The sequence below is a fragment of the Phocoena phocoena genome, chromosome 2 (assembly GCF_963924675.1).
Source record: "Phocoena phocoena chromosome 2, mPhoPho1.1, whole genome shotgun sequence".
NCBI classification, from domain to species: domain Eukaryota; kingdom Metazoa; phylum Chordata; class Mammalia; order Artiodactyla; family Phocoenidae; genus Phocoena; species Phocoena phocoena.
In genome coordinates, this window is record NC_089220.1 from 40,515,939 (window position 1) to 40,543,039 (window position 27,101).

Below are 27,101 nucleotides of genomic sequence, written 5' to 3' on the forward strand. Positions count from 1 at the left end.
AGGTAGCTGAACTGGGAAGAATAGAGATTCAGAACTCAGGGAGGATAGAGATTCAAGAAGTCATCAAAAGAACCAGGTTCTGCAGTGTTATTTAGGATGAAAAGTGAAAAGAGATCACTAAGGTGGACAAATTAGATCATTGGTAACCTTGGGAAGGGTAGTTTCATTAAACTGGTGGAAGTGGAAGTTTAATTGAAAATGATTAAGGAGTGAGTAACTCAGGTAGTGGAGAAAAAGAGTAGAGAATTGAAAAGTGTAATAGAGTTAAGAAAAAAGTTTGAAGGACAGACAGTATTGAGGGAAGCAGAATAAGTAGATTTTTAACTTGTCTGTTATGCTTAATTTAGTAGACGTTAACAAGTGATTTTAGATATACTTTTGTTATATTGACATCATTTCTTTTAATTTTAACAGAAAAATGTACCACAGTTATATATGTCAGTATAAAGATGTTTTAAAGCAATACCAACAAAAATACTCAGAAACACCTCTTTCACATGAATATTATGAGAAGAAAAGAGAACATGAAGAAATTCAAAACAGAGTGTTGGCATGTACTGAACAACTAAAAATGAATGAAACTATTTTTATGGAATTTTTAGGTATTAATGGTTTTGTTACATACTGTTTTAATAACATTATTTTTGTAATAAAAATATAATAAATCAGTCTAAAATATGACTTTGTTTTTCAGTGCCTGCTCCCTTTCCATCACTTACCAGTTGGACATTACATATGTATCCACAGTAGTATTTCTACTTAGAATTTTTATTGGATAAGTATTATTTCTGTATTTTAATTGTTATTGCATTTCCTTATGAGAATCACATTGATTTGGTATTTTGTTTAATTAAAAAATTTAGAGATTACTTTAAAGACCATTTGGGATTAGTTTTCATACATGTGCATGTCATCAGAAGCAAGAAATTTAAATGCCAATAAGTGGTATATGTATCTGTCTTTAAGTGGCATATCTTATCACCCAAACCAATGAAAAAGTCATCTTGCTCTGTCTTACCAAAGAGTTCCAATTAAATCAATTGATTATTACTTGTTAAGATGGAAGATGGTAAGGAGGTGAGTCACAATTCATTGGGTACCTACTTTGTGCCAGGCAATACTCAAGAAGATACAGAACTTTCTTATAAGGAGCTCACAGTTTAGTAGAGGAAACAGACATGTAAACAAGTAATACAGTGGCATTGTATTAGATGCTTAAGTAATTCTTAATTGGTCTAAGTCTCATCTGTTTGTCAAGGAGACCTTCCCTGATGATGAACTTGGAACTTTAATCCTCTTCCAACCTCCACAATCCTTCATATGCTTTCCTATCAGATTATAACTCCACTGTTTGTACTAAGTCTTCTTTATCCCTGCATTCTACCTTGCTTCATTCTACTTCATCCCAAATCATCCTTTTAACTCCTTTGCTGCTTGCTCTCTCCATGTTTGGGTTTTAGCTTATTCTGTACTTAGTTGTTCATTTGCTGCCCATCTGTGTTTAGGAAGAGGCAGAGGTTGGTAGATGCATAAGGCACAGCAGGGGTTTAGGGAGTTGGATGTAGAAACGGATGAGACATAAGATTACATGACATGACGAGGTGATGGAGGTAGGGAGAATTGAAGATTAGGATTTAAATGCCTGTATCTGAAATTTTAAATTGATACTTTTGATAACAGCATAGCATTATAAATAATGTTCATCTGAAATTTCATGTGCTAGCATATAAATCATAAGTTTTAGCGAAATAGGAAAGGTCTGATAAAGATTTTCTCTGGAATTCTTGTTCATTGACACTGTTTTATTCATTTTTAAATTCTCCTAAATGGATTGTAGAGTAACTTAGGAAATGGTAGTAGCTAATAACCATGCAGGGTGTCTATTAACAGCTGAGAAATTCTCTACTTGAAATTGGGTATAAATCCAGTTCAAGCAGAAAGTTCAGATAGAAGATGCAGCTCTCTTTTGAGTTCTGCAGGGTGCACTGATGGACCTTAAACAGCAAGAAAAGGAAAATTGAGTGGATTTTTAATGTTAACTTTGGAACAAATAAATTATAGAAACACAAGATGTTAAGTTTGGACCTGAATTGATTATGTTCATCATGCCAAATGACATGATAAAGTTGGGTAAAAACCAAAAGTAAAAAAACCACCCTGTGAAAATATTTAACTGAAAGAAAAAATCCTGACACATATTTTTGAAGAAATGTTATTTTTAAGCTAAATATATAACATAGGTGAACAATAAATTGTCAGTTTGCCAAATGTTTGTTCTAGTCTTACAGCTATTTTCAGATATTGTTATTAATATTGCTTATATGGTACATATACAAATAATGTTACATAATACTAATTATTTTTATATAGTGTATGTAAGTGTGAAAGTTACTTGTATAACATAGTTCCTTAACATAAAAGGGTTAATTTGAGATGTAAAACACAAGATACTCTTAAACATGCCAACAAATTTTCCAAAAGATCATATGAATTGAAGAAAGAAGTAGATGATGTGGAAATAGAAATTAATTATTTAAACCAGGTATTAATTTTGTTATATGTTTCTAATATATGTGTTAATGTATAAGTGTAATGGTGTGTTAGATGAATGTCTAAGAAGAGCTGTTTCTAAAGAGCCTCGATATGGAGAAAAGCTTATAATAATTTATTTGCCTCAGATTACCATTGAAGCCAAAATGTGTTTTAGGTATTGAGTGTATTCAGCTCTGAGTTTTGGGGAATAGTTTAACTTTCTTTGGGTGCTAAGGAAAGAAGATAGGAAGGAACAAGATGGAGCTTAATAATAGGTATTTAAAGGCATTAGCAGAGCTTACAACAGTGTTGTCAAAAAAGAGAACAAGGCAGTAAATAATTTAAAAGACTTAATCTAGAAAATTTATGACTATAATCTTTATAAAGCTAGTTTAGCCTTTAAGATTGATGGTGCATGATATCTTCATGAATACATTTTTAGTATTGTATTGAAATGTGGCTTTCATTGATGGATATGAGAACCCATCAAAGTCACTTCCAAATCTTGAAAAAAAGTTGAATAGCTGATTTTCTAAATTTTCTGAAAACTGTGTAAAGATGGTATATTTATCATTCATAGGCATGAGATTCCAAGTAGTATTAATATCATTTTAGTAATGAGAAGAAAGTGGATGCTACTTTCTTTAAAATATATGGTAACTACATCTCTATGTAGGTAATCAGTGTCTACTTTGCTTCTGACTGTCCTTTTTAAAAAAGAAGATGAAAGTTCATTGAAATCTAATAGGTTTGCTAATGGAGTTGTAAGAAAAAAGGAGTATGATTTATTGTTAATTTTGACTCTTTTCACTAAAAGATTGCTAATACTACCAAAAATATGTCTTGTGATTATGTAGAAAAAATCATATTCATTAGTTAAGATAAACCATATGTTTATCCTTAATGCTTTGCAGGTAATTATTTTGTTTTGCTTTATCATTTTTCCTTTTAGCAGATTGCAAGACTTTATGAAATGAAGAATCTTTCAGAAACTCGGGAAGAAAAAAATAAAAATATAGAAAAGAGAAAGGAATCGAAAGAAAGGTATAAGTAAACTTTAAAATGGGATTTTATATGAACAGTTATTCTGCATTTAGAATTTGATTACATATTCTAGCCCAAGCCACTAATATTTACATAGTATCTATAAACATTTATTGTACAGGCTGTTTTCTATTCATTTCTTACAAAAAATATTAATTTATACCTTTAAATATTATGGACTAATATTCAAAATTGCTTATTATTTAGTAAGGTAAAGGATAATGTGTAGAGAGAAATAGGGTAGCAGCAGCCCATTTGCTGTTCTGTAACCTGTCAGTTGTACATTTCACCCAGTTTTCCATTATGGGTCACCAAAAGGAGTAAAACGAGGAAAAATGATGGGAACAGCAATGTATTTGCCTTTTTATCATCCTGTCACCAGCTTGACCAGCTCTCCTTTGCCACAGAGAGTGAAGATGAATCAAAATGTTACTGAATCTGTGGCATCATATGTTTCCTTGTCTTTCATCCTAATGGTGATAAAATAGACATCAGTGGTGGAGGCACTTAAAAAGAAAAGATTGATTTTGTCTGTTATTGTGTGACAGAAAAATAGATGTATTACTGTTGCTGTTTTTGATAAACTTTCTACTTTTTCTCTTTCTGCCTATACCCTTTTAAAATCTTAAATTCCTCTTCTCAGGCTATATTGCTCTTAATCTGATTTTTCAACACACTCTTCTCCCAAGTTAATTTCCCTTATCTTATTTCCTTGGATCTGTTATTTTTATTGATTTCCCCACTCCCACGTCTCACATCCATGGTAATGTGTCTTTAATTTTATAATGAAATTGATTAGAAAAATACAGAAATGTACAGAATTTCACTTTATTGATAACTTTTTAATATAAAAATTCTCTGTTGAGAGAAACTTATATAACTTTAGTTATTTTTACTTATATTTTGATAGTTATTATCAAATAATACCAGTATTTAAATTATTATTTAACTATCAATAATATAAATTATTTCTCTAATTTAGGAAAAATTCAATGAAATTATTCTTCCAGTAAAATACTTAAGAGATCCATTTATGATTGTAATATTGCTTTAATGATGTCTGTGTTCATGCTAGTTTATTTTTTTCTGAATAAATCTTTTTAAAATTTGAAGTAGTACTTCAAAATCTAAAGCATGCTATTTGCAAATACAGTTTTGGTTTAAAATGTTTTACACAGGTTTAGAAAGTCTTTTAAAATGATTATGTTTTAAAAATGAGGGTGTGGTACATTGAGAAGAGCACTGGACTTAATCAGGAAAAGTGTATTTTAGTTGTGACACTAGTAAGTAATTTAATAATATTGGGCAGGTTTGTTAAATTCTCTGGAACTTCTTTTCATTATCTGCAAATTGAGGAGTTTTAACTATATAATATCTAAGTATCTTTTCTAGCTTTAAAATATGTTAATTTTTTACTTAGCTAATATTTATAATTCACTCTTTAGAATTTTTGAAAATGATGAACAGCATGTACTTATGTTGAATAAAACTCCTCAAAGCAGTCAATTATTTCTTCCATATGAATCTCAGAAATTAGTCAAACAAATGAAGATGCATCCTTCAGAACCAAGAGTTAAAGGTACAGTATCTGTTTATTATTCAAAAACTTAGTTTTCTTTGAAAACACATAAAAGAAGAAATAGAAAGGAGCAACTTTAGTTATCATTTGGTGTAAGCAAGAGCAAACAATACTGGAGACCTATAGACTCAGTAAAGTGCCACTTTGATTTTTTCTGAGAGCAAACAAGATGTGCCTTCTATACATAACATTTTTCTCTTTGAGAAAGAAATCACTCATACCATATTTTTTTAAAAAGTGTTTCAGCCTGGTTTCCAGCTGTCAGGGGAGGATGAATAATTATATATTTTTCATTTGAGAGGTTGTATTATCAGTATGTATGATTAAAGTGGGTGGCAGACTTGTGATAATGATATTTATGACTTAGTCACTGAGATATTTGAATGTTTCATTCAATGGATAGATTAACTACATTGTGTTAGGTTAACTGTATTGGCTGTTTTAGTCCCCCAGTCATTAATATCACCACTCTTTGTTCTTTGGTTCCCCATTATAAAGATGTAGTCCCATTATAAAGATGTAGTTTTGTCAGCTGTTTTTTTATTTTATTCCCCCCCCCCTTTTTTTTTTTTTTTCGGTACGCGGGCCTCTCACTGTTGTGGCCTCTCCCGTTGAGGAGCACAGGCTCCGGACGCGCAGTCTCAGCGGCCATGGCTCACGGGCCCAGCCGCTCCGCGGCATGTGGGATCCTCCCGGACCAGGGCACGAACCCGTGTCCCCTGCATCAGCAGGCGGACTCTCAACCACTGTGCCACCAGGGAAGCCCTGTCAGCTGTTTTTTTAAATTTAATTTAATTAATTTATTTTTGTCAGCTGTTTTTCATTTTACATTCATGGTTATTGTAATAGCTATTATATATTGAGGAATTAAGAATATGTAGTGATTCATAATTCTTTATTTTAATTTAAATTAAATATTAATGTAACTTGATTTTTTAAAATTACAAGATTAGGTTAAATATTGGGCATGCTATTTGATTCTATTTCTGGAATTGATTTGAAGTAGTACCATTTAATAACCTAGATAAAAAAGAAGAAAGTTCTGTGAAGCAGTCAAAACTTGCCAGTATTGACTTCAGACAAAAAGAAAGTGATACTCAGGTAGGTATTTCTTTTTTAATAGTACAAATTAAGTGCTTGCATTAAATGAGATAGTGAATATATTGCATTTAGGACGTGTGTGTGTGTGTGTGTGTGTGTTATAAATATATTAAAGTAGCCATTAGTTCAATCTCAGGATCTAAAAGACTTAAAAGAGTTTCAATATGGCAGCCTGAGCACATACTGTAGCCTTCTCCCTTACTTCTAAAAATAAAACATATTTGAAAATACCAATCTCTGTACCCAGTAGACCAAAAACGGTAAGACATTTCTAAAGGAATTGTATTGAAGAGGGAAATTGTGGCACCATCTCCACAATGTCATCATTTCTCAAGCTCCATTGGTGTTTCCTTTCCCTGCTATCCTTAACGCTAAGCTTTCACCTCAAGGTTATTTCATGGTCAGAAGCTAACCATTACAACTTGTCATCATATCTTCCTTCTAGGCAGGAAAGAAGAAGGGGAGAAAGGCTAGTTGAGTCAGCCTCATTTTAGGGATCTTATATGGAAGCTTCTTAAACAATTTATGTTAATGTTTCATTGGCCAGAACTTTGTAACATGGCTACCTCTATCTGCAGAAAGGTTAAGAAATATGATGGGTTTTTTGTTTGTTTGCTTTTAAAATCACAACACAAAGGAAATGTAGATTTTGGATAGGATAGAAAACTGGCAGTTTCTGTCATAAGAACAAATCAAATAGATGAAAAATAAATAAGGATGTAGAGGATCTGAGTAGCACAATTAGCAAACTTTTTACCCAACATACACAGAATTCAGTTAAATTTTGTTTGCAGTATTCACCAAAATTGACTATTTACTAGAACAAAAAGGATATCTCAACCAATTCTAAAAACCTGCTATCTTCACTAACCACAGCATAAAAAAATACAAGTTAAACGAAAACATACCCCTCTCCTCAAAAAACTATTTGGCTGAGAAAAAAGAAATTCACATACTTTGAAATTACTTCTGGGTTATAGAAGAAATCAAAATAGAATTTAAAAACTACTTAAAAGAATACTATAAACCCAAACCTGTGAAAAGTAGCCAAATTGGTCCTCAGAGAGACATTTATATTTGAAAACAAATATACTAGAAAATAAGAAAGATTAAAATTAGCTGAACTTTAAGTATGAAAAGTTGCACCCAAAGTATGAAAAGCTTAACTCAAAATACAGAAATAAAATAATAAATGCAAAGAAAGTAGAAATTAATGAAATTTAGAAGTTGGGTTAATTAATATAGCCAAAAGCTAATAAGTTTCAGCAAGTGTAGAGAAAAAAGAGAATACCCCCCCAACAAAAGAAAATAATAAAGGGGGAAAAGTGCATATCTCTACACTTATGTAAGACATCTTTTCTAAGTCCTAAAAGGATACTATACAACTATATACCCATAAATTTGAAAATTTAGGTAAGATGGACAGGTTTTTAGCACAATATAAATTGCTAAATAGACTGAAAAAGAAAAACATGAATAGATCAATAACTTAGAAGAAACTGATGTAAGTGAAACGGAAGTGTATATAAATGCCTATTTCCCTCTTTTCTCCTTTATTTCCCTCCCTTTTCCCTCCACCACACATGCCCTTCAGAGCACGCCAGACTCAATTTTTCATCTGAATTCTACCAAACTGTTAAGGATTAGATCAGAGTTTCTCAATAGTGGCACTGTTGACATTTTGGGTCAGATAATTCTTTGTTGTGGGGTCGTCTTGTGACCCACTAGAGTCCAATAGCACCTCATCCCCAAATTATGACAATCAAAAATATCTCCAGACATTGTCAAATGTCTCCTAAGAGGCAAAATTGGCCCCAGTTGAGAACCATTGGATTAAATAATCTTTTTATACAAACAATTCCAGAGTATAAAAAGAGTTGGAAACTATCCAACAAGTTATAAATGAATAATCCATTAGATAGCAAGGACAAGGATAGTGAAAGAAAAGAAAAATTATGGTACATAAGTCTCAAGAATGAACATAGATGTAAAAATCCTAAATAAGTTACGAGCAAAGCAAATTTTGCAATGTAACATTGAAAGAGTAATATATTATGATTAACCTTGGTTTTCCCAAAGAATACAATGATTGTTCAGCATTAAGAAAAATCTAACAATATGATTTCCTATATTAATAGATTAATAAATAATTTTAAATAAAGATTTTTAAAAGAATGTTAGGGAAACTCTTACTACCAGATATTAAAATGTTTATTTTTTTATTTTTTAATTAATTAATTTTTAAATAAATTATTTATTTTTGGCTGCATTGGGTCTTCGTTGCTGCGCGAGGGCTTTCTCTAGTTGGAGCGAGCGGGGGCTACTCTTCATTGCGGTGTGCAGGCTTCTCGTTGCAGTGGCTTCTCTTGTTGTGGAGCACGGGCTGTAGGCGCACAGGCTTCAGTAGTTGTGGCACGTGGGCTCAGTAGTTGTGGCTCATGGGCTCTAGAGCACAAGCTCAGTAGTTGTGGCACACGGGCTTAGTTGCTCTGCGGCATGTGGGATCTTCCCGGACCAGGGCTTGAACCCGTGTCCCCTGCATTGGCAGGCAGATTCTTAACCACTGCGCCACCAGGGAAGTTGTAAAATGTTTATTTTTAAGCTTTCATTACTGAGATATAATTCACATATAAAATTGATTGTTTTAAAGTGTACGATTCAGTGGTTTTTAGTATGTTCACAAGATAGTGTAACCATCATCACTGTAATTTCAGAACATTTTCATCATCCCCAAACATTTTTAAACATTATCAAAATGCAGTTATTATAACAGTGTGGTACAATAAAAGACAAATTGATCCATGGAGTATATCAAAATAAAAAAGCTTTTGTATGGTGAAAGACACTAACAGAGTTAAAAGAGCGACAGAATTGTCACTTAGGGGATTGGTATCTGTAATGTATAATATACAAAGAAATACATAATAATTCTTAAAAATTAATTTAAAAAACTATAAAAATGGTCAGAGGATAAGTCAGCTTACATAAAAGGAAAGACTAAGGGTCACTAAACATAACAAGATGCCTGACCTCAGGAGAACAGGGAAATGCAAATTAAACCAATGAGATACCTGGTTTCACCTGTCAGATTTGCACACATTAAAACATTTGATAATGTCTAGTGAAGTCAACTCCAGTGGGAGTATAATTTGGGACAACTGCTTTAGAGGACTGGTTCACAGTACTCATTAAAAATAAAAACGCACATACTCAGCAATTTCACTTCTTGGCACCTACTCTAAACAATTACTTGAAATACTTGTACAAATACTTGTACAAATACTTGTACCAGGAAGAATATACAAACATGTATATTGTTTAAAACATACATCAAGGGCTTCCCTGGTGATGCAGTGGTTGAGAGTCTGCCTGCCGATGCAGGGGACACGGGTTTGTGCCCTGGTCCGGGAAGATCCCACATGTCGCGGAGCGGCTGGACCCGAGAGCCATGGCCGCTGAGCCTGCGTGTCCAGACCCTTTGCTCCGCAACGGAAGAGGCCACAAGAGGCCCGCATACCGCAAAAAAAAAAACTAAACAAAAAAACATACATCAAAACTGTAACAACACTTGTTCTTTAAGGGCCAAGTGTTCTTTGAGGAACAAGGTCTTTTTCTTATGATCTAAAGGCACATAAGATGACAGAATTAAGACCAGTGGCTGTTATAACAAATATAAATGGATAAACTTTCCTATTAAAGGTATTTTAATTTCAGGTCAAATAAGAAAAATCAGTGACTCTTCAAAATGAGTGACTCAGGGAAAATGAAAGACTTGAAACAGACAATACAAACATTAGTAAAGTAGTGATTTAAATATTAGTATTAGTGCTTTGTGACCACCTAGAGGGGTGGGATAGGGAGGGTGGGAGGGCAGGAGATGCAGGAGGGAAGAGATATGGGGATATATGTATATGTATTGCTGATTCACTTTGTTATAAAGCAGAAGCTAACACACCATTGTAAAGCAATTATACTCCAATAAAGATGTTAAAAAAAAAAAGATGTGGTATGTATATACAATGGAATATTACTCAGCCATAAAAAGAAACAAAATTGAGTTATTTGTAGTGAGGTGGATGGACCTCGAGTCTGTCATACAGAGTGAAGTAAGTCAGAAAGAGAAGAACAGATACCATATGCTAACACATATATATGGAATCTAAAAAAGAAGAAAATGGTCATGAAGAACCTAGGAGCAGAATAGGAATAAAGACGTAGACCTACTAGAGAATAGACTTGAGGACACGGGGAGGGGGATGGGTCAGCTGGGACAAAGTGAGAGAGTGGCATGGACATATATACACTACCAAAAGTAAAACCCATAGCTAGTGGGAAGCAGCCACGTAGCACAGGGAGATCAGCTCGGTGCTTTGTGACCACCTAGAGGGGTGGGATAGGGAGGGTGGGAGGGCAGGAGATGCAGGAGGGAAGAGATATGGGGATATATGTATATGTATTGCTGATTCACTTTGTTATAAAGCAGAAACTAACACACCATTGTAAAGCAATTATACTCCAATAAAGATGTTAAAATAAAATAATATTAGTATTAAATAAAATTAAAGTTAAAAATGAAATACCAGCTTTGTCATACATATCATACATATTTTAAAAAGAAAGTTTCAGGCTTTAATCTTTTAACCTACTGTTTTCCTTTCCTATAGTCAATTTGTGAGATTATAGGGGATGGAGAGACACAGACATCAGGTTATTAGTTGAGAAAATGGTAAGATTCACTTGATTAATCATGAATAAGGAAGAAAAATTTTAAAGTTTACCTTAAATGAAGAAATACTATCAGGCATAGTTATTATACTTCTCAAAAACATCAAATTCCTTGAGAGTTAAACCTTTTTTGTTTCCCAGTGTTTGACTTAATGTTTTGTATGTAGTTGTTTCATTTAATTTAATGTTTTGTTTGTAGTTGTTGTTGATGTTGATAATAACAGTGAGGATGAGGAAGATGACAGTGTTCTTGGAGAGCCCTGAGTATCCATGGCAAGCAAAACATTTTATTGTTTTGTGTAGTCAATTCTTTTTTTTTTTTCCGGTACGCGGGCCTCTCAGTGCTGTGGCCTCTCCCGCTGCGGAGCGCAGGCTCCGGACGCGCAGGCTCAGTGGCCATGGCTCACGGACCCAGCCGCTCCGCGGCATGTGGGATCTTCCCAGACCGGGGCACGAACTCGTGTCCCCTGCATCGGCAGGCGGACTCCCAACCACTGCGCCACCAGGGAAGCCCTGTGTAGTCAATTCTAATGCTTAATTTCTTTTGTTCAGGTATTGAATGACTCTGCTGTGAATAACCATTCAAAGTGTTCACATGTTACGGCTTCTAAAAGTTCACAAAATTTTATGCAGTTCAGGTAACCTTTAAAAATAAGAAAATGCTTTAATTTCTGAAATAATTTATCAGCTCAGTAAATAATATAAAAATTTTGTTTATTGTATTTTAGATTAACTCCACCAAAACAATCAGATTGCAATCAATGGTTGGAAAAGGGAGATACAGGTATTTGCTGTTTATATTTTTCCTAAGAAATGGGAGTAACAAGTTATATCAGGTTTTTATACTAGTCAAATAAATTATTTGTATTGATTGCATCTCTGGTTAACTGACCATGCATGCCTGGTTTTTAAATACATTTTTCTTAAATATAAACCAAATACATTTTATTGTAGAAAATTTGGAAAATGGAGAAAAATATAAAAGAAACAAAAATGTGACCACCCAGATAGAACTGACACTACATAATACTGTTGTATATTCTTATATTTTTTTTCTATGCATATCTGTGTTTTGTTCTTTTAGTTTATTCCTCCAAATTTGAAGCATACTATGTATATTATTTTGTATCCTTTTCTTTCCACTTGATGTACTGTTAAGGATATTTTTCCATGCCATTAAATAGATTTTATTTGTGATGACTTATAATAGGTCTTTGCATCGGTATGCTGTAATTTATTTAGCCATTCTCTCACAGTGAAAATTTTATTTCCAGGTTTTTTGCTCTTATAAATAACGCTACTATATTCTTTTATATAAATATTTTATTATCTTGGATTATTTTCTTTGAATAAAATCATAGAAAGGTCACAGAATATATATGTATGAGTTTATTATCCTAGAATCAACTAGCTATTGGAACTTTGATGCACCCTTGAGAGACAGAGACTCATTCTCTGTCTCTATGTATATATGTGTATGTATATGTATACATGTATGTATATATAAAATATATATCATAAAGACACATAGATATGTATATATATATATTTTTTGGTAGCCCAATAACGCATAGTAATTATTCATTAGGCTATATAAAAGTCTTTACCTCTTCTTGTCTATAGCATGTGGATTACTGACTTATTTTGAAATTTAAAAAATGGCTCATTCTGGCAGTGTAGTTTTCTGCAAATATATGCACATTCAGAATGATCATATAATATACTATGAGTCTATTCCTCTCACTCTCAATATAGGATTCAACCAAGACAATATGCTTATTTAATGCAGATGGATAGTCTTCCTGCTTTCTTCTGGAGAAAAGAATTATATCTTATCTGCCCAGGTGATATATTTCACCTGTTTATAATCCTCTATATATGCTAAGCTGACAGAGTGTTAGACAAGGGAGGAACAGATAATCTCTAGGAACAATATACCCCCTAATACAGATATATGGGGAAATGCATGTATCTGGCATAGTCCTAGTTGCCATTGAGCATGTATGGTGAGGCTTCACACGCAAGAAGGCATATAATTATCTTCCAAGAAGAAAAGACTCTTCAACAATCTCCAACCCTATCTTTTGAAGAAGTTAATTTGTTGTGAAAATAGTAGTGTGACTGAACTCAAGAGACAAAACTATAAAGCATTCAGATGACCAAATAGGGAAACATTTATTCAAGATAGGAAAGAATTTGTTAAAAAGAATTAAAAAGCCCAATCATAAAAGAAAAATTGATAAATTTGACTATATTAAAATTAAGAATTTCTATTCATCAAAAGAGACTATGAAAAGAATGGGAGGCAAGAGAATATATTTCCAATACATAAAACTGTCAAAGGACTAGTTTCCAAAAATGTATTAAAAACTTCTACAAACCAAGAATAAAAATATGGACAACCCAGTAAGAAATATGTGCAAAATAAATGAATAGGCACTTCAAATAGAGAAACTTTTGTGGCAGATAAACTTGAAAAGATGTTCAACAAATCAGGAAACAAAAATAAACCCACAATGAGATATTATACACCCATCAGATGAGCAAAATTCGGAAAGTCTGACAATACTAGATGTTGATGAGAATGTAGGACAGTTAGAACTCTCATAACTATTGGTAGGGACTGTCATTTATAAATGAAATATATTGTCATATAACTAAATTATAATTGGAACTAGTAATTTTGTCTGGTGAAATCGAATAATTTCCTAGGATAGCTCAGGATGGCTAGCTGCCACAACAAAAATTGGTGAATAGTTTCAAAACTAAAGTTTGGAAAATAGTTTAACATCTGGTAAAATGAAAGATACACTACCCTATATTTTGTAATTCCACTCCTAGGTATATACCTAGAGAAATACAAGTACATATATACAAGTATATATATAGAAGAATGTTAACAACATTGTTTATAATAGCCTCAAAGCAGAAGCACCCCAAATGTCCATTTGCAATAGAATGGATAGATAGATATATTGTGTTTGTACAATGGAATACATCTGTAAAAGGAAGCAAACTATGTCTATATGCAACAATACATAATGAATCTCATAAGTGTATACTAAACAAAAAATCATGACAAATGTATTATTTCATCATATAACATTTTAAAACAGGAAAAAAAACTATATTGCTCAGGTGATAAAACTGTATAAAGCAAATCAGGGTATTGATTATTACAGAAGTCAGGTTAGTGTTTACCGATGAGGAGGAAGATATGTGGAATATGGGGCCTTATGGAGAACTCATAATGTTCTATTTCTTTACCTAGGTGGTGCTTACATGGGGTGTTCTCTTTATAATTTCGTTCATTAAACTGTTCATATAGGTTTTATTCTCTTTATGTATTGGGTTGAACTATCTAAAATCTCCATTTTTAAAAAAAATTTTATTTATTTATTTTATTTTTGGCTGTGTTGGGTCTTCGTTTCTGTGCGAGGGCTTTCTCTAGTTGTGGCGAGCGGGGGCCACTCTTCATCGCGGTGCACGGGCCTCTCACTGTCGCGGCCTCTCTTGTTGCGGAGCACAAGCTCCAGGTGCACAGGCTCAGTAGTTGTGGCTCACGGGCCTAGTTGCTCCGCGGCATGTGGGACCTTCCCAGACCAGGGCTCGAACCCGTGTCCCCTGCATTGGCAGGCAGAGCCTCAACCACTGCGCCACCAGGGAAGCCCTAAAATTTCCATTTTTATAGACCCAGAATAGTTAAATATTGGCAATTTCATATGGTTTGGCTAATATGTTTTATTTACAATTAAATTACAAACAGAAAATATATTTTGTTCTCATATAACAAACAGATGCTGAGTGTGGAGATAAAGAGACGGTAAAACAATTGAGAGAATCAAAATGTACTTCACAAGTAAGTCAAATGTTTGGTTTCTAATTTCTAAGCAAAATATTACAATTTAAAGTATTCTGTTTCCATTTTAATTTCAATTTGGTATAATGAAGATTATTTATGTGAGGTCTAGATCTTATTAGTTTGGTAATCAAGTTGCTGTGATGTTACAGATTCTATCCCTTGGAGGAGTTATAGATTTAAAAATGAAGCCACAAAAAGTTTACATGAAAATTTACACAAAAAATTGTCATTAATAATTGACTATATATAATTGCTACCACAACAACTGAATCATAACTGAAGAAAACAATTTTGTTTGGTAAGATTGAATTATTTGCCCAGGCTGCCACAAAAGTGTCTTCAAAATATTTTTTAATAGTGGAAGGCTTTAGTGATGATAGGTGTAGGCAATGTACCGTAGCTACTAAGGGATAAGACAGGAAAAACAAGAGTAGTATTCTGCTGTAAAGAAATACAGGTAAAAAGCACATTTTCATTTTTTTGCTGGAGGGACCCAAACTGTTTCCGTAATGGGATTTGGTAACAAAACATTTGAGAAATCATATTCCTAAGCCTACAAAATGATATAAAGGAAAATTAGTATTCAAGTTCTCAATCTTTGCAGGGAAAGTAGTATAATGAATTTATTAGGGCAAAAAACATAAGAAGTGAGAGCAAGATTGCTCTTTTCTTTCAAGGGGATATCGTATACAAATCTTGACCCAGAGCATGATGTGGAAATTTTAAAAGAAAAATCATTCCTAACCATTTTTCTTCATCAGTCTGAGTATGTCCTGGTTATGAGTTACTTTTTCAGGTAGGGGTAGGTGAGATAGAGCTGGGAAGAAAAGAAAAATTGGAAAATCAAAAATAATTATTTTCCTGTTTTTTGAACAGATATATTTTGATATCACTTTCACCAATTATTCTTATTTTACTTATTTTGTCTATGAAATGATAACATCGTATGTTAATAGGATGTTTTTAACCTCATATTTTTACATATATGAGTTTATTAATGCAATAACATTCATTTTTATAGTTTTCTGTTACTTTGAATTTGCAGATTACATATGCTGAACATTTGGGGAGGCCAATAGAAAGTAATAGTGATGAAGTAGAAGAAAGGGCTGAGATTTTTCCACGAACTCCTGAAATTCCTTTATTTTTAAGGACTCCTGAAGCTGTGAGAACACCTGACTCTGTGGAGAAATTACCTAAAACCCCCTCATTTGAAATGTAAGATTTTAATTAGTAATTATAATGAAAGAATCTACATATTGAGTTATGTAAGTAATTGATAGGAATAGTAAAATGCCTAATACCTGTAACTTTTAAAAGTTTTTATTATGGAATATTTCAAATATACAAAGGAGAGAGAGAGAGTAAGTATAATGAACTCTCATGTAACTATCACTCTGTTGGAACAGTTGTAAACATTCTGCCATCTCGTTTCATAGATCCTCTTCCCCATTTTCCCTGAAACATTTAGCTGAAGGTGGACTAGATCATGAGTACTTATCAAGTTCAATAGTATAAGATTTAAGATTTTCAGAAGAATAAAAAAATGTATGGAAAAATTTTAACTGTCAAGCTAAAAAGTTACTATCACATTTGGTAGGTTGTGTACATCATTGTATAATGTTCCAGCAGTCATTTTTCCTTAATGTTATAGTGTCTAAAACAAGAGTTACCATTCTTTTAAGTGACCTTAGTAGGCATAAATATCTGTAACATCATTATTTAACTTTGGAAAATACAGATTTGTAGTTTACAGCCAAGAAAATAGTGCTGCATTCAAGCTCTCTGTTTAGTTCAATCTTTTCTTAAATCTGAACCCTGAGATTCTTCTAAAATATATGTCAAACAGATTTCACTTCATCAGGAATCTCTCACCTGTGTTCTACTCTGTTTTTTAAGTTGCTACTAAGATTTTTATATATGAATGTCATGCTGTTGACTCAAACACAGCATGTTCAAAGTGGAACTCATCATCAAATCTGAGAACTGTAAAAGTATGTGTCAGTCGTATACTAAAACCTCTCTTTATGGATGAGAAAATCAATCTGTAAAGTGACTCATTAATGGTCATGGAGAGAGTTATAGAAGTATCTTCAGACTTCTATTATTTAACACGCACTTAATAACACTATGTGTAAGCATTTAATAAATATTGCTCCTTTCATATTCACAACGGCTTTATGAGATGTAAGTACATTATTATCCTTATTTTATAGATGAGGAAATAAAATCACAGGTGATACAACTCATTGGTGACAGAGTTGAGATTTAAACCTAGGCAGTTCTGCCTCCAGAATTCATGTTTTAACCACGTGTTATATACTGTCTTGTCTAATTATTTTTCCCAAATCATTTTATAACTTAACTCCCTTATGAAGCAATCTGTCATGGCTGGCTTCTCATTAAGACTAAAATTTTGTGACTGCTTTCAAGATCTTCGGGACAATATAGCATCAGGCTTAAGAGCTTAGACTTTGAATCTTTGTTGCTACATTCAAATCCCAACTCTGGCACTTACATTCTTTTGAGCAAATCATTTAATCTTCCTAAGCTTCAAAATCCTCTTCTCTGAAATGGAGGTGATAATAATGGTAGCTATCTCATAGGGTTATTGTGAGGAATAAGTAAATTAATGATAATGAAAATACATAGAATAGAGCCTGACAGTATACTCTTAGTAGGAATTCTTTATTATCATTTCATAATTGATTATTCTACTTCAGTTAATATTATTCTCCACCCAAAACCATAGGTTTTTTTCTCCATAGGTTTGTCACTTCAATAACTACTTCCTCCCTTTTCCTGCTATGCTAATTCTTACCTCTATGCCATTTATGGTGCTTACCAGTCTGCAATATTTAATAATATGTATTTAACATTTTGATGATTTCTTATTTCTCTGTATCAGAAATAGAAACACAGCTACTGAATGTCAAACACAAAAGGAATCCCCTGGATTTTCTTTTCTTATGAGTTATACTTCTAGATCTCCTGGATTGAATTTATTTGATTCTTCTGTATTTGATTCAGAAATCTCATCACATCAGGTAATATGAGAAGCTAAAGTTTTATTTCTAAAAAAATTGTACACTGAAACCTCAAAAAGTTTAATTCTTTAATACTAAACTTCCTTGGAGCACAGTACAAAACAGAGGCAATTTATTTTATTTAAAAAAATTTTTTATTGACGTATAGTTGATTCACAATGTTGTGTTCATTTCTGCTGTACAGCAAAGTGAGTCAGTTATATATATATTTATATATATATATATATATATATATTCTTTTTCATATTCTTTTCCATTATGGTTCGCCACAGGATATTGAATGTAGTTCCCTGTGCTGGACAGTCAGAACTTGTTGTTTATCCATCCTATATACAAAGTCTGCCTTTGCTAATCCTAGACTCCCAATCCTTCCCTCCCCTCCTGCCTCCTTGGCAACCACAAGTCCGTTCTCTATATCTGTGAGTCTGTTTTTGTTTTTAGGTATGTTGACTTGTGTCATAGTTTAGATTCCACATGTAAGTGATATCATATGGTATTTATATTTCTCTTTCTGACTTACTTCGCTTAGTATGATAATTTCTAGGTTCATCCATGTTGCTGCAACATGGCATCATTTCATTCTTTTTAATGACTGAGTAGTATTCCATTGTGTGTATATATATATATATATATATATATATATATATATATATATGCCGCATCTTCTTTATCCATTCATCTGTCGATAGACATTTAGGTTGTTTCCACGTCTTGGCTATTATAAGTAGTGCTGCTGTGAACACAGGGGTGTATGTATTTTTTAGAATTATAATTTTGTCTGGATATATGTCCAGGACTGGGATTGCTGGATCGTATGACAACTCTATTTTTAGTTTTTTGAGGAACCTCCATACTGTTTTCCATTGTGGCTGCACCAATTTACATTCCCACCAACAGTGTAGGAGGGTTCTCTTTTCTCCACAGCCTCTCCAGCATTTGTAATTTGTCAACTTTTAAATTATGGCCACTCTGACTGGTGTGAGGTGGTATCTCATTGTACTTTTGATTTGCATTTCTCTAATGATTAGCGATATTAAGCATCTTTTCGTGTGCCTATTGGCCATCTGTATGTCTTCTTTGGAGAAATGTCTGTTTAATTCTTCTGCCCATTTTTTGATTGGCTTGTTTGTTTTGTTGTTATTGTTGAGTTGTATGAGCTGTTTGTATGTTTTGGAAATTAAGCCCTGTTGGTCACATCATTTGCAAATATTTTCTCCCAATCTGTAGGTTGTCTTTTCGTTTTGTTTAAGGTTTCTTTTGCTGTGCAAAAGCTTGTAAGTTTGATTAGGTTCTATTTGTTTATTTTTGCTTTTATTTCTATTACATTGGGAGGCTGACCTAAGAAAACATTGGTATGATTTATGTCAGAGAATGTTTTGCCTATGTTCTCTTCTAGGAGTTTTATGGTGTTTTGTTTTATATTTAAGTCTTTAAGCCATTTTGAGTTTATTTTTGTGTATGGCATGAAGGTGTGTTCTAACTTCGTTGATTTACATGTAGCTCTCCAACTTTCCCAATACCACTTGCAGAGGCAATTTTTAAAAGATTCTGAGTATTGATAGCATAACAACGTTCCCCCATTATCTTTATGTTTTCAACCTCAGGTGGCTCAAATTGACATCAGTTCATAAAACAGAATCTCAGGATAGCAATGATTTAAATTGCAGTTAAAGGCAGTTTAAAAATTAATTTGGCTTTGTAATTCTAAACAAACTTCATATATTCTCAGTGTGAAAAAATTTTCAGGTAGGTAGTTGGTCTTTTCAACTACATGTGTATGTAGAAACAAAAATTGACAGGATTAAAGGGAGAAATAGACAAAAACACAAACTTAGTTGGAGGTTTTTAATACTCCTTTCTCAGCAATTGGTAGAATTAGGCAACACAATCAAGAAAGATCTCATATAAAATCTGAACAACCCATCGACCCCCTTGACCTAACAGACATTTATAGAATACCACATCTCACAACTGCAGCATATTTATTCTTTTCAAGCACTGATGGTACATTCACCAAGATAGACCATATTCTGGGCCATTAAATGGCTCCTAATAAATTTAAAAGGATAGAAATTATACGGAGTATGTTATCTGATCATAATGGAATTAAATTAGAAATCAATAAGATAGTAGGAAAGTCCTAAATATTTAGGCCATGGATCAAAGAAGAAATTAGAAAAGATTTTGAAATGAATGGTTATGAAAATTCAGCATATCAGAAACTGTAGGTTGCTGCCAAAACGAGAGCAAAATAACTTTAAATAATTTAATTAACCATTTAAATAATTAAATTAATAGAAAAGAAGAAAGGTCTGTAAGTGGTGACCTAAAGTTCCACCTTGAAAAGCTAAAAAAAGAAGAAAGTAGACCCAAAGTAAGTAGAATGAAAAACTACGAAGGATAAGAAGTCAATGAAATAGAAAACAAACAATAGAGAAAATTAGCAAAGCCAGAGTTGGTTGTTTGAAAAAAATTGACAAAATTTATAAACTTACTAGATTGACAAATAAAAAGATAAGATTTACCTATATTAGGAATGAAGGAGAGGATATTATTATGGCTCCTACTGATTTTAATAATAAGAGAATAGTATGAAATAGAAGACTGATAAGGGGGAACTTCACTTTTACATATTAAAATATCCTATAAGCGTAGAGCAATCAAAATAGTGTGGTAAAGGTACAAGGATTGATTGATTGATCAATGGCATGGGAAATGTCTTGAAATAAAAGAATTTAGAATGCAATATAGATAGGACCACAAATTAGTGGGGATAAATTAAGCATTTGTCTTACACTGTACACCAATAGATATTATAGATGCATTACATTTTAAAATGTTAACCATAAAATATTTCAGAAGAAATATAGGTGAATATTTACCAGATCTTAAGAGAAGGAAGTATCCTCTAAGCATAAAAACAGTGGAAGAAGAGCCAAAAGAAAATAAAGAGGGTTTTGGTTTGGTTACATACAAAATTTTATATGTTAAAAAAATTTAAAGGCAAAATGATAATGTGTTATAAAATATTTGCAATAATATCACAAACAGTTAAGGTCTTTATTATATAAAGAGCTTATATGTACCAGCAAGAAAATTACTGCCTCAATAGAGTTATGGACAGAGTCTATTTGGTGAATAGATAATTCACCGAAAAAGAAATTCAAGTGCCTTATAAAATCTCTGGGAAAATCAGCTTTCCTTATTAATTGTCAAAGAAGTATAAATCTGTGCATAATAGTATATATTCAAGTGTGATTTATATTAGAAAAAAATAGAAACAACCTAAATGTTTTAAACAAAAGCATGATTGAAACTATATTGTATGTCCATATTAGAGGAATAATAAAATGCCATAAAATAAGGTTTTGGAAGAATAGTTATGTGGGAAAATGCTCATAATGCAATCTTAAGAGGAAAAAAAAGAGGACAGAAAACTATGTTTCATGATCCCATTTTTTGAAAACCCTGTTTTACAGAGAAAATGGACTCTTTTGGCAGCAAAACTTTATTTGAACTGACATGAAGCTGTAATACTTTGTATTATTTTTATAGTCAGGAAAGCAGTAACAACAACCTGATTTGTAAAAGGCCTTCAGAATAAAACAAAGTTAATTAGAATTTTAGGTTATATTAATATTCCAAAGTAGGAAGTATCCTTGGTATAATATATATATATATAGCCTATTAATATTTTATCTATTGCCAGAGTCAAATCAATAAACCTTATTTTAATATAAGTCAATGATAGTTTTGAAGATAGATCTCTTTAATTACAATAATGCACTATAAAGAATGTTGCAATTTTGTCTACTCTAATTATGCTTATTAGACGAACTAGGCTTTAGAGTCTAATATAAATGCTATGCCTACTGTTCTACTGATTTCATGAGTAATATTTAATGGAAATTTTTTTTCAGTTTCATGAACATTATTCTGCAGAAAATTTAAATCTTCTCTCATCACAACAAGAAATTGGTAAGTGATTTGAAGTTTGCTATATATAAAACCATGTTAACTTTCACCATTTGTGTTTAGTTTGTCTCTGATTTTCTTAGGCACTCAGTTTATTCTTTAAAAATATCCGTTACTTCTGCACCATTCACTAATTATTATTATTATTTTTTAGCAATTTAGCTTCTTCTCTCACTACTGTACCAAAACTTGCTTTTTCCAATATTACTAATGACTTACTAATTATCAAACATTATGAGTATTTTATTTTTATTATCATATTCGGTCACTTTGCAGCATTTGATATTGTTGACTATTCCCATCTCCCTTCTGGAGTTTTTGGATTTTGTCTTGTTTCGCTGGGGCTTACTTTTTATTGGACCTTCTTTCTTCATTTATCCGTTGATTAGTTCATTTATTCAACATATAAAAATAAATGTATTTATATATAGTATATTTTATATCAGGTACCGCTTCTGGCTCTGGTGATACAATAGTGGACAAGAATGCAAAATTCTCATAGGGTTTATGTTCTAGTGGGATAAACTGAAAATAGACAATGATTATATGTAAGGTAATGCACTAAAAAACAGTTGATATGGATTTGAATTGGCAGTCAGACTCACTGTCACAATTTTTAGTCTTAGATTTACTTAACTTTATAGAAAGATACAGGATAGGAGATAACAGCATGTACAGCGTCTTTATCTTATTGAGAGGCCCACCAGCAACCCAAATAATAAGCTTTCTTTTGCTACCTCGTCTACATGGGATATGTAAAGCTGCTAGGACAAAAGGCATGATGCAGGTAAATCACCTTGACACACAAAAGCTGCAGCCTTGGTTTCCCACCTGAGAGCTAGGAAGGACTGTATACCAAGTCACAGGTCCTCTAATTCAGGTGTAGTCCCACCCAGTAGACTAGTCAAACACATCATTATACATTTACCTTAATTCTTATTTTCTAAGAAAACAGTGCTGTGAGGAGTCAGGCTCCAAGGTCATTCTTCCAGGTGGGCCTGGATCAGCACAGACCTGATGTTAACTCTACTCACTTATGGGGTTAAATATTATGAAGAAAACTAAAGCAGAGTAAGGGAAATAGGGAGTATTTGGATTGGGAAGATAGTTGCTGTGTTCCAAGGGAATCAGAGAAGGCATCACTAAAAGGCAGCATTTGAGCAGAGACCTGAAGGAGGTGCAGGTACAAGCTACTGGGATAACTGTTCTAGGCAGAGGGTTCAAAGGCCTTGAGATGGGAGTGTGCTCAGCATGTTCATTGAACAGCAGCTTAATTGATATGATTGGAATCAAATAAGGAAGGAAAAACTGGTAAGAAATTAAATCAGAGGAGTTGGAGGGAGAGCAAACCATAGGGGACACTTAGACCATTTAAGGACTTTGGGGTGTTTTTTTTCTGTTTGAGATGGGAAGCTATTGGAGAGTTTTCAGCAAGGACTGAAATGATCTGACAGGTTTTAAAAGAATTGTTTGGCTCCTATACGGAGAACAGACCATATGGAAACATGGGGGAGATCAGGGAGATTGATCAGGGAGCTATTGAAATAGTACAGGTGAGAACTGATAATAGTGCAGATGATGTCAGTGGAAGTGGTGAGAAAGATCAGATTTTGGTTATTAAGTTTTCTGAAGGTAGAGTTGTAAGGATCTGCTTATGGACTGGATGTAAGAATTAAGAGAAAGAAGGATGATGCCAAGATTTTGACCTGAATAATTTAAAGAATGGAATTAACATCTGTTGAAATATAGAAGGCTGTAGAAGTTAATTTGAAATTGACAGGAGTTTAATTTTAGAAGTGTTATCACTGAAAAGCCTATATTAGATATCTGAGTGAAAGTAAGTAGGAAATTTTATATATGAACCTGGAATTCATTGGGGTGAGACATAAATTTTGGAATTGTCATAAATGGTTATTAAATGCCTCAAGACCAGAATGAATCCAGCAATTGTAGACATTCTTAAAATGCGACTATCTAAAATATTAAATCTATTTACATTCTCCCCTTTGACACTCTCATTTGACACTCATTCACTTCAGCATTTTCAAATATTATAATACATATCTTCCCTCCCTGACTTCTCCTAACTCTCTTAAACTCCTGGACCTTACTTTTCTTAGTCTCCCCCCACGTTTTACTGAGATAAAATTGTCATACACCACTGTATAAATTTAAGGTGTGTTACACAATGGTTTGAAGTACTTATATTGTGAAATGATTCCTGCAGTAAGTTTAGTTAGCATTTATCATCAAATATAGATACAATTAAAAATTTTTTTTCTTCTTTGTTATGAGAACTTTTAGGATTTAATCCCTTAACAATTTTCATATGTATAACACAGTAATGTTAACTATGGCATCATGTTTTACATTACATCCCTAGTACTTATTTGTCTTATAACTGGAAGTTTGTACCTTTTGACCACCTTCTCCCAATTTCCCCTCTCCATACCCTCACCTCTGGTAACCACAAATCTGATCTCTTTTTCTGGGAGTTTGGTTTCTTTCTTTTCTAATTTTTTAGTTTCTACTTATAAGTGAGATCATACAGGTCTGACTTATTTCACTTAGCATAATGCCCTCAAGGTCCATCCATGTGGTTGTAAATGACAGGATTTTCTCCTTTTTTATGGCTGAATAATATTTGTATATGCATGTATACATATTTAGATATCTCACAACTTCTTTATCCATTCATCCATCATTTCACACACAGGTTATTTCCATATCTTGGTTATTATAAATAATGCTGCTATGAACATAGGGGTGCAGATATCTTTTCAAGTTAGTGTTTCATTTCTTTTGGATATATTCCCAGAAGTGGAATTGCTGGATCATATAGTGGTTCTATTTTTAATTTTTTGAGGAACTTCCATACTGTTTTCCATAGTGGTTTTAGCAGTCTATAATCCCACCAGTAGTGCACAAGAGTTCCTTTTTCTTTTCTTTTTTTAAATTTTATTTATTTATTTATTTTTGGCTGTGTTGGGTCTTCGTTTCTGTGCGAGGGCTTTCTCTAGTTGCGGCAAGTGGGGGCCACTCTTTATCGCAGTGCGTGGGCCTCTCACTGTCGCGGCCTCTCTTGTTGCAGAGCACAAGCTCCAGACAAGCAGGCTCAGTAGTTGTGGCTCATGGGCGTAGTTGCTCTGCAACATGTGGGACCTTCCCAGAACAGGGCTTGAACCTGTGTCCCCCACACCTGCAGGCAGACTCTCAACCACTGCGCCACCAGGGAAGCCCAAGAGTTCCTTTTTCTGTACATCCTCTCCAACATTTTTTATTTCTTGTCTTTTTGATGATGGTCATTCTAACAGGTATGAGAAGATATCTCATTGTGTTTCTGTTGTTGTTTTTTTCTTTTTTCTTTTTGGCTGCACTAGGTCTTCGTTGATGCATACAGGCTTTCTCTAGTTGTGGCAAGCGGGGGCTATTTGTTGTGGTGTGTGGGCTTCTCATTGCAGTGGTTTTTCTTGTTGTGGAACATGGGCTCTAGGTGCGTGGGCTTCAGTAGTTGTGGCCCATGGGTTCAGTAGTCGTGGTGCGCAGGCTCTAGAGTGCATGGGCTTCGGTAGTTGTGGTGCACAGGCTTAGTTGCCCCACAGCATGTGAGATCTTCCTGGACGAGGGATCAAACCCATGTCCCCTGCATTGACAGGCAGATTCTTAACCACTGGACCACCAGGGAAGTCCCTCATTGTGTTTTTAATTTGCATTTTCCTAGTGACTAGTGACGTTGAGCATCTTTTCATGTACCTGTTGGCCATTTGTATATCTTCTTTGGAAAAATGCCCATTCAGATTGTTTGCCTTTTTTTTTTTTTTTTTTTTTTTTTTGCGGTATGCGAGCCTCTCACTGTTGTGGCCTCTCCTGTTGTGGAGCAACAGGCTCTGGACACGCAGCCTCAGCGGCCATGGCTCACGGGCCCAGCCGCTCCATGGCATGTGGGATCTTCCCGGACTGGGGCACGAACCCGTGTCCCCTGCATCGGCAGGCGGACTCTCAACCACTGCACCACCAGGGAAGCCCTGCCCATTTTTTAATTGAATTATTTGTTTGTTTGCTGTTGTGTTGTATAAGTTCTTTATATATTTTGGATGTTAACCCTTTATTGGATATATGGTTTACAAGTATATTTTCCCATTTTGTAAGTTGTCTTTTCACATTGTTGATTGTTTCTTTTGTTGTGCAGAAGCTTCTCAGTTTGATGCAATCCCATTTATTTTTCATTCTGTTGCTTGTGCTTTAGGTGTCATATCCAATATTGTTGCCAAGACTCATATCAAGGATCTTTTTTCCTATATTTTCTTCTAGGAGTTTCATGGTGTCAGGTCTTACATTTAAGTCTTTACTCTGTTTTGAGTTAATTTTTGTGAGTGATGTAAGGTAGTGGGTCTAGTTTCATTCTTTTACATATGAATATCCTATTTTCCCAGCACCATTTATTGAAGAGACTATCTTTTCTCCATTGAGTATTCTTGGCTCCCCTGTCAAATATCAGTTAATTGTGTGTGCTTGGGTTTATTTCTGGGCTCTCAGTTCTGGTCCATTGATCTATTTGTCTGTTTTTATATCAGTACCATTCTGTTTTGATTACTGTAGCTTGAAATCAGGAGTGTGATGCCTCCCTCCTTGTTCTTTCTCAGGATTGCTTTGGCTTTTCTTTTGTGGTTCCATATAAATTTTGGGATTTTTTTTCTACTTCTGTAAAAAATGTCATTAGAATCTTTGTAGAGATCATCCTGAATTCAATAGATGGCTTTTGGTAGTATTGGCATTTTAGCTATATTAATTCTTCCAATCTGTGAACATGGGATACCTTTCCATTTATTTCTGTCTTCAATTTTTTTCACCAGTGTCTTGTAGTTTTCAGAGTAGAGGTCTTTTACCTCTCTGGTTAAGTTTATTCCTAAGTATTTAATTGTTTTGGTGTAAATGGGATCATTTCCTTTATTCCTTTTTCAGATAATTTGTTAGTATACAGAAATGCTACTGATTTTTGGATGTTTATTATGTATCCTGCAACTTTACTGAATTTGTTGTTTAGATGTAACAAGTTTTTGGTGGAGTCTTTAGGATTTTCTACATATAAAATCATGCCATCTGCAAATAGAAATAATTTTACCTCGTACTATCCAATTTTGAGGCTTTTTATTTCTTTTTCTTGCCTGAATGCTCTGACATGGACTCTCAATACTACGTTTAATGGGAGTGGACACTCTTATCTTGCTCCTGATCT

The 27,101-nt window shown here is 33.5% G+C and overlaps 1 protein-coding gene across 1 annotated transcript in view; it reads left to right on the forward strand.

Annotated features, from left to right (window-relative positions):
* C2H14orf39 (chromosome 2 C14orf39 homolog) overlaps positions 1–27,101 on the forward strand; it is a 53,135-nt gene that overhangs the window by 22,474 nt on the left and 3,560 nt on the right. The window contains exons 5-17 of the mRNA XM_065872642.1: positions 415–602; positions 695–737; positions 2,422–2,542; positions 3,485–3,576; positions 5,022–5,155; positions 6,180–6,256; positions 11,534–11,619; positions 11,710–11,765; positions 14,779–14,840; positions 15,889–16,061; positions 17,462–17,467; positions 17,752–17,890; positions 21,811–21,868. Coding sequence (XP_065728714.1) covers positions 415–602; positions 695–737; positions 2,422–2,542; positions 3,485–3,576; positions 5,022–5,155; positions 6,180–6,256; positions 11,534–11,619; positions 11,710–11,765; positions 14,779–14,840; positions 15,889–16,061; positions 17,462–17,467; positions 17,752–17,890; positions 21,811–21,868 — 1,235 coding nt within the window. The remainder of the gene's footprint in view (positions 1–414; positions 603–694; positions 738–2,421; positions 2,543–3,484; positions 3,577–5,021; positions 5,156–6,179; positions 6,257–11,533; positions 11,620–11,709; positions 11,766–14,778; positions 14,841–15,888; positions 16,062–17,461; positions 17,468–17,751; positions 17,891–21,810; positions 21,869–27,101) is intronic.